The sequence below is a fragment of the Cherax quadricarinatus genome, chromosome 14 (genome assembly GCF_038502225.1).
Source record: "Cherax quadricarinatus isolate ZL_2023a chromosome 14, ASM3850222v1, whole genome shotgun sequence".
Classification (NCBI taxonomy): domain Eukaryota; kingdom Metazoa; phylum Arthropoda; class Malacostraca; order Decapoda; family Parastacidae; genus Cherax; species Cherax quadricarinatus.
Window position 1 is genome coordinate 47,182,556 of NC_091305.1, and position 8,980 is coordinate 47,191,535.

Below are 8,980 nucleotides of genomic sequence, written 5' to 3' on the forward strand. Positions count from 1 at the left end.
ATATCTAAATTACTGAGAACAGTTGAAGTTCCTTGACTTATATTCCCTGGAATGCAGGCAGGAGAGATACATGATAATATACACCTAGAAAATCCCAAAGGCATTAGTACCAAATTTGCACACGAGAAACACTCCCTTTGAAAGCAAAAGACTCGGCAGGCGGTGCAACATCCCCCCGAAGAAAAGCAGAGACGCCACGAGTACACTAAGAGACAATACGGTAAGGGGATGGGGCCCTAGACTAATCAACTGCCTCCCAGCATACATAAGGACCCCTGGCTGTCTTCAAGAAAGCGCTGGACAGGCACCTAAGGTTAGCACCTGGCCAGTAGGTACGTCAGTCTACGTACGGCGAGCAGCAACAGCCTGGTTGAGACCTGGTCACAGACTGGGTCGCGGGGGCATTGACCCCCGAAACCCTCTCCAGGTGTACACCAAAGATAGTAGTGTAGGCTCCACTGTGGCCTCTAATGCACATTATTAGGTAAACATGATTTAGTAGTTAGAGCACTAGCTTGCTAATTTTAGTAGTTAGAGCACTAGCTTGCTAATTTTAGGGCTGGCTTGACATGGGTTTGAATTTCACAAAAAGAACTGAGAGAGAGAAATCGTATGACAGGACACGAAAGTTGGTCTCAGTAGCCGATGATCCCCTTAAGATTCTTTCAGTTTGTGCGTTATTGTTAAAACTGAAATACTGTGATTCGGTGGCTCGTGGTCTGTTAGGCAAAGCTCTCACTTCACACGCTGAGAGTCCGGGTTCGATTCCCGGCAAGAGTGGAAACATTGGGCGTGTTTCCTCACACTGGTTGTCTATGTTCACCCATCAGTAAAAATGGGTACCTGGTGTGGGTCGTATCCTGGGACAAAAGTGACCGAAATGCTCTGCATAACAAGGGGCTATATAGTAGTTTGTCAATGATGTCGACTAGGACTGTATACCTTGTACATGTACATGGAGAAATAAAGACATTATATTATTAATTTTTCAACCTTTTTATAACTTATGCTTGATTAAATTATATACTTTATGCACATTACTTGCTTCGCAGAGACATTCTGCACAGTATTAGTAACTGCATATTATTTTCTTTTATTCATAACCTTGCAAGTCTAGTGAATAATGTGTGTTCTGGTCAACAGATGATGTACATGGTGACTCGGTGTCCAGAGGGGACAGAGAACAATCTGGCAGCCAAGTGTAACCACACTGCCCCTCCCTCCTATCTTATGGACATTCCTGTCTTCTCCAGTTCTTCGGGGATCGCTTATAGAAATATCTTCTGTGCAAAATGTCATCGCGACTTCTCTGTTCAGAGATATAATTTTAGCCTCAGCTGTTCAATGAACCTGACTTCTACAACTCAGTTGGAAAACATGACCTACCATCCCGGGCAGCTCAAGTGGACCTTGCCAGATAAAATCATCGATGAGGGTGAGGCTGGTGTGGAACGCAGGTTTGCACCTGTATTCTCAAATACTCTTCATTCTATGTCATGTTGGTTAAATGTTCCTTATCCTTCAACTATGGATCGTTGGTGCATTGAGCACGTGATCGATACCTGCATGACGAACTGGCCTGTGAAGGAAGTTCAGCAGCGATGTTCTTCATACAATTATTACGTGAAAGTGTCTGCTACTGTGTACAAGAACTGGGATTGTGCTGTGTGTAATGGACACTTGGAAAGTGAAATCGAGTGTCTTTTCAAGGACTCAATTCCTTTGGGATCTTCTGCTCCATCTCTGACTGATCTCTTTATCATTGATGGTGAATGTGAGGACAACCAGGTGTGGAATATTTTGCACCACAGCTGTGAAGACGCCTCTTGTGGCTTCCTCTTTACTTTGGTCGATGGCAAATGTTTAAGGAACGACAGGATGGCAGTTGAAGGTCGCTCCTACCTCAACATATCCTGCTACACAATAGATTTCAATCGTGACTACAGCGTAATGTTCCCTAACCAGAGTATCTACCTCAACCACACTGAACAGATATATGATTTAGGAGAGTATGAGTTCAATAACTCATGGATAAGAGTATGTAGGTCAGATAGGCACTGGACACCCTTTATGAACAAGCTGTCAGCTGCACTTATCTCCATCTCACTAGTATGCATGTTCTTGCACCTGACCATTTTCGTGGCCCTCCCCAATAGGCGCAACATTCCCAGTATGAATCTCGCTTCCATGACTTTTTCTCTTTTAATAGCTGAATTTATATTTATGAATTTTTTTTACGTGAAGGATAACTACACCGCTTGCATCTTTATTGGTGTTCTCATTTATTATTTCTTAAGTGCATCATTTCTATGGATGAACGTCATGAGCATCGACATCTGCAGAACTTTTCTCTCAAGAACATACAAGTTGAAGTCTTGCGCAACATTCATCCAGTATTCGATATATGCATGGTCAGTGCCGCTAGTTGGGTCTCTGACGGCTTTCTTCGTAGATCAATTCATCTCACATGACTTCCTATTATCACCTCAGTTTGGAACAAACATATGCTGGTTCAACAACATATGGGGCCTAGCGGCATTTTTCACGTTCCCGGCCGGGCTTGTGTTCTTCATTAACATTATGTTATACGCAGTGTCTGTGTACAATATATACATGCAGATGAAGTCGGGAGAATTTGCCTCGTCGACTGTACGCAAGAACAGCGGGCAGCAGCGAAGCGATAAGAAGAAACCCATTGCAAATGATAACAGTATTGGAGAAAATGACTCACCAAGATGCGCTGAACGTATAAAAGAAAGAATTCAGAGGCGAATCCAAGCCCACAAGAAACAACGAGTGCGGCTGGTACTGTACTGCAAACTAGCCCTTATGATGGGCTTGACCTGGGGATTTTCTTTCATATCTATTCATACCAGACATGTAGTCTTTGATTATCTATTTATTATCTTTAATGGACTTCAAGGAACATTTATCTTCATTGCTTTCGACTGTAAGCAAAAACTGTGGAACGAAATTCGTCAGAAAATATCTAGCAAAGAAACTTTTATGATGAAAAGTTCGAGTATTTCATCGACCAAGTCCACAACACAAGGGACATCTTCAGGTGCTGGAACACAACCTCCAGGTGGTGGCTATAGGTACCGCTGGTCTTCTAGTCTCCGCCAGGATGGAAGGCACAAGTACTCTGCGGTGTCTGCTGACCCCAAGGAGCCGCACCTCTCGGACAACAAGAACGAAAGTGACGTTTAAAATACTGAAAACCATTTCTAAATGATTTAACAGATGATGGAAAAAAAAGACTATTAATTAAGAAAACCAAAGAAGAAAAAAAGTTCATTAGGCCGTGATATATGGCTTCTGTAGCTGGAAGTTCTATGTACAACCAGCTTTTTATTGAGATAGTTTTACTCTGTGTTTAAATCTTGGTCTAAGCTGATCGGTACTTCGCCCCGGCTAAAGCTTGTTCTGCAAATGTGTCTTAGTTTCACTACTATCGGCAGCAGCATGCCACCTAGATGTAGCTGCAAACTGTCTGTGTTAATTGTGATGTTGCAGTTAATTATGTTCACCTTCGAAGCTATCAGTATTAAGTAACTTCATCATGCGATTACCTGAGTTCAACATAACTAATTATATTTAAAAATCAACATCTGTACTTCATTACGCTTAGAGAAAGAATTTGCATTTGTAGGTTAAATTAAGTAAGGTTTGACAGAAAACAGGACAAGTGTTTCCTGACGCGGGTCTTAATCATATGATGACCTGCAGCTGGAGCTTTCGGTCATCTGACAGAGGCCTTCCACTGGCTTACCCCTTTAAAAAATTTTAATTATAATTATTGTTAAATAGTAGTATATATGTAGTTATCAATGCATACTACAACTACTTGACTAGACTTGATTAGGTGTCCCGTAGCTCGATCGCTAGCGCACTCACCTCACACACTGAGGTCCGGAGTTCGAATCTCCGGTACAGTTGGAAAACATTAAGACTTATTTCCATAAGACACCTGCTGTCCCTGTTCACCCATCAGTATAAAGTAGGTACCTGGGTGTTAGTGGACTGGTGTGGGTCGCATCCTGGGACAAAACTGACCTAATTCGCCCGAAATGCTCAGCATAACAAGCGGCTTTCTACATAGTAGTATGTCATTGATGTCAGCTCGGACTGTATACCTTGTACATGTATTTGTGGTAAATAAAGATATTATTATTATTATTAAAGTGCTCTAAATGCTGGGGTAAAACACTGATTTTTTTAGAGGATTTCAGTCAGTGAAGAGCAGAAAAAAGGGGACAAGAATCACATGAGATTTTGAAAAAAAAAAAACTCATTTCTTATCCAATTTATTTTCATGACTGAATTACGTCTTACAAAATTAATCTCAAATCTAGTGAATACAAATTTTACAAAAAATTATAAAGAGAAAAAGAGTCTTAAATGTGATTACTGCTTCTTGTAGTTTGTTAGATGTAAACTGAAGTACCTCTACCACCCCTCGAGGTGCCTTGGTGCCGGTGAAGGGCCTCTTGATCCATGGAAGTGGAGCTGCTTCCTCCCGTTCTTCTGTTCGAATCTGAATGAGTCTCACTCTTTGGGCGATGAATGACCCGCACAGGTTTAACGCCCCCTATATTGTGCGCCCCATACCCATCCTGTGGGCGGTAGTCAAAATATTACAGAGGTACATAATGGGCCCAGGAACTGAAACACAAAGTTTTGATAGCTGAATATGTTACAGTGGTAGTGAATTATTTACATGTTAATATCTGGTTACAATCGTAGTGAGTTATTTATGCAGACATGAATTAGGTCACACACACACAAGTTTAAGTTATGTGTTATTTACAGGGGGGCAAAAATCAGGGTATTTTTCCTGAATGGTTGGCAGTATACCACCGTGGATAAAAGTTTTTGACATTTGAACATTTCTGAGTGAGTTGTCTCTACCTTGTTAATTTATCTCGTTATCATGTCCCTCTGTCCCTTTTGTCCTCCAGTGTTGTCAAGTCGATTTTCCTTAAGTTCTCGTAGGACATGCCCCTTAGGTCCAGGACTAGTCTTGTTGCAAACTTTCGCAAAATCTCTAATTTCTTGACATGCTTGACCAGGTGTGGGTTCCAAACTGGTGCTGCATACTCCAGTAAGGGGAAAAGTTCTTGAGAAAGTCATTTCCAACAGATTGAACTACTATATGGAGTTTAATCACTTTTTTACTGAAAAACAATTTGGCTTTAGAACACATAGAGGTACCAATGATGCAATAAATGTTATTTTCGATACTGTAGCAAGTCTAAAACATCAGGGGAATCTTGCCTTAATTGCCACCAGAGATGTTCATAAAGCTTTTGATAGCTTATGGCATGATGGTCTTATATACAAACTCATTGACCTACCAGACCATAACTGGACTTTTCTCAGAGTAATATATAATTTCTTAACTCAAAGAAAAATCATTCCCACCTTTCATGGCAGGTCGGCAGAGCCTATTATACCGACAGCTGGTGTCCCACAAGGTTCTTGTCTCAGTCCACTTCTGTTTAACATTTATCCAAATTCAAATTCAAATTCAAATTCAAAGTTTATTCTCTATAAAGATTACAATTTTGAATTTACAGAATTTGGTTGTTGTGTGGTTTACATGTAGCTAAATAATGATTACAGAGTGTACCACTAGAACGCCTAGCATGGCTAGGCATTTCGGGCAGACTTAGTTTAATTCTTTATTTTAAAATATTACAAATTATGAGGTAAGTTGGTATTATGGCTAAGTGACTAAATACTAGTTTGTGAGTTTAGCAATGTGAATGCTTTTGTTTTGGCACAGTACATAGTTTCAGTATTGGAGTATCATAGGATTCATTATTTTAAGATTGAGATTAATATTTCTGTTTATGGTCAAATGGGTGAGTGAGTGTAAGTGTGAACCACCAGGTGGTATTCGTGTAGTTAGTTGATGGGGTTTATCAGGGAGATAAGATGTTTTCTAACGGTAGTTTTGAAGGTGATGAATGTGTCTGCAGTTCTAGAGTTCTCAGGTAGGGTGTTCCAGATTTTAGGGCCTTTGACATACATTGAATTTTTGTAAAGGTTTAGTCGGACATGGGGAATGTCGTAGAGATGTTTGTGTCTGTGGGTTCTGTCACAACCATCAAGAAAGCGTTTTAGGTCAAGGTTGATATTGGAGTTTAAGGTCCTGTAGATGTAGATTGCACAGTAGTAAGTGTGGATGTACTGAACAGGGAGTAAGTTTAGATCTATGAAGAGTGGGGGGGTGTGTTGCCAGGGATGGGATTTAGTGATTATTCTTACTGCAGCTTTTTGTTGGGTTATTATTGGCTTTAGGTGTGTTGCTGCAGTTGATCCCCAAGCACAAATAGCATAGGTGAGGTATGGATAAATAATTGAGTGGTATAGTGTGAGAAGGGCATTTTGCGGCACGTAGTATCGTATCTTGGAGAGGATCCCAACTGTTTTGGATACTTTTTTGGTTATGTGTTGGATATGGGTGCTGAAATTCAGGTTGTTGTCAAGGTATAGGCCTAGGAATTTGCCCTCATTATGTCTGGTAATTAGAGTGTTGTCGATCTTAGAGTATGAATTATAATATAAACTTATAATATAAAAATACAAATTGAAATGGTACTTGCAATTGCACTAGAGTCTGGTATAGGTTGTTGACAAGATCAAGAGTATAACTAGATTTAAATTGACAAAATAAAATTCACAATTAAAGTATCAAAAGAATAATAGTAAAAAATAACAATGGTAATGTCTTGGTTATAATATGATAGTAAGATGGTAGACAGGTACACAGGTACACAGGTACACAGGTACACAGGTACACAGGTACACAGGTACACAGGATAATATAAAGGTTGGAGTTGAATATACAAACTTGAAAATTTGGCAACAAAATGTTATGGGAAGTATAAAATAATGTTTAATGTACAAAAGTAAAATTGACTGGTAGTAAATATGGTGTTTAATAAAATTTTAGTATGTAATAATGATTACAAAAAAGTGAAAAAGTAATGTTTATTTCATTCAATATTGCACTGGTAGTTATACTAGAGGTTATATGGCAGTACAAGGTAATTAAGAATACTCTAAGATAGTAAATGTGGTATTAAAACAGGTAAAGGTAATGAGACAAGTAATGGTTATTAAATGTCAAAAATGTTAAGAGTAAATTGAAATTATAGTAAAAATGATAATTATTAATTTTAGTAAGTAATATCAATTGATAGTATTTTAAAAAATATGAGGTAGTAATATGGACAGAGAAAGTATCAATTCAGCTAATGTTTAAGCAAACAATAGTAAATAAGAAAATTACATAAGGTGACTTATGCTTACTAGTAAAATCACATAATGAGGTAGTTGATTATTTAATTACTAAGAGATTGTACAATGAAATTTGAACAATAATGGAGCAAAACATACACTACACTACGTAGGTTTTTAAGTTGGACATTGTTTAGTTATTCTCTGTAAGATTAGTATCCCTGAGAAATCGTGATAGATTATTCTCGTTCGTGATTGTGTACAGTTGACCTACATTTGTTTTCCTAACAAGAATTTTCCCATCTCGTGTGAAGCATTGGTGTATTGTGTCATTATTCTCTCGCTTAAGTTTTCTGACTCTATACAGGAGGTTCTGACGTTTTTTGGTAAGACACTCGTTTATGTATACCTCTTTCTTCACTTTAATAGATGCAATAATTAAGTCTTTTTTCCTGTCATGTGAGTGGAATCTAAGCATAACACTTTTTCTACCATGGGATCCTAGTAACCTGGCTTCTTTTATTTCAGACTCTGGTACAATAACACTTGTTTGGTCCTTTATGATCTGCAGAGTAATTTCTTTACTGTTTGTTTGGTTCATATCACTGGGAAAAAGTGGACTGTTAACTATTACTGCGTCCGATAGTTTATCTTACTCAGTTTTATCTTCTTGGAGAGCAAAGTAGTCACTGAACTGGTTATCTAAGTTGTTCTTCCATTCTTTTACTGCTTCTTCAACCTTTGTATTAAGAGATTTTATTTGTTGGGTATGGCTATCTATGACTGTTTGGATGGTCTTGTCACAGTTAGTCATTCCTGGTGTTGATAACTTTTGTTCAAGACTGAGGATTTTGTTCTCGAGTTGTGTCATCCTGGTGTCTTGTTTTGTTAGCGAATGTTAGTGAATGACCTTCCTCAACCAGAGTTTAATGATACAATTGTGACACAGTTTGCAGATGATGTTATTCATGTCGTCTCATCAACTCCGGCAACAGGAAAATACAAGTATGAGAGAGTCATAGAAAAAATGAATATTGAACTTCCTCGAACATCTAATTGGGAAAAGAAATGGAGAATTACAACTAATCCTGACAAGGTCCTTGTTAGCACGATAGGATGTTTTGCATCAACAATTGAAGATAAAGGGGGTATCTCCATCAGAGGTACACCTGTAGCCATTAGAAACCCTAACAAGATTTTGGGATATGAAATAGACAGGCTGCTCCACTCAACATCTCATGTAACTAAAAAGATCAACATAGCCAAAGCCGGTCTTAGCAGTCTCTTTCGATTCAATCAAGCCCCTCAACATGTCAAAAAACATCTGTATAAAATGTTAATACGACCTATACTCGAATACCCTTGTGTCCCAATGTCATTAACAACAAAGACCAATATGCTACGGTTACAAAGGGTCCAGAATAGAGCTCTTCGCTTCATTACCGATACCAGGAGGAGAGACAGAGTTAAAATGGCAGATTTACACATGCAACAAGATATTACTGCCATAAATGTACGCCTTGACACCCTAAAAAAAAGAAACAACTCTATACAATGCAAGAACTATACATGCCAGATAGAGAACATCCTATACAAGTGGTAAATACCACAGATTATATCATCAATACTCCTCCTCACAGGACTCAAAGAATGACTCTCCCACAGAGGGTCCGTCGTTTTATCCATAAAGATGATTACCATCGACCCATGATATTGAGCAACCTCCCTGATG

The 8,980-nt window shown here is 38.8% G+C and overlaps 1 protein-coding gene across 1 annotated transcript; it reads left to right on the forward strand.

Annotated features, from left to right (window-relative positions):
- Positions 1-1,143: 1,143 nt before the first annotated feature.
- On the forward strand, positions 1,144-3,390 carry LOC128705544 (G-protein coupled receptor Mth2-like). Its single transcript, XM_070085040.1, has one exon. The coding sequence runs from the start codon at positions 1,144-1,146 to the stop codon at positions 3,208-3,210; it is 2,067 nt and encodes a 688-aa protein (XP_069941141.1). The 3' UTR covers positions 3,211-3,390.
- The last annotated feature ends 5,590 nt before the right edge of the window (positions 3,391-8,980 follow it).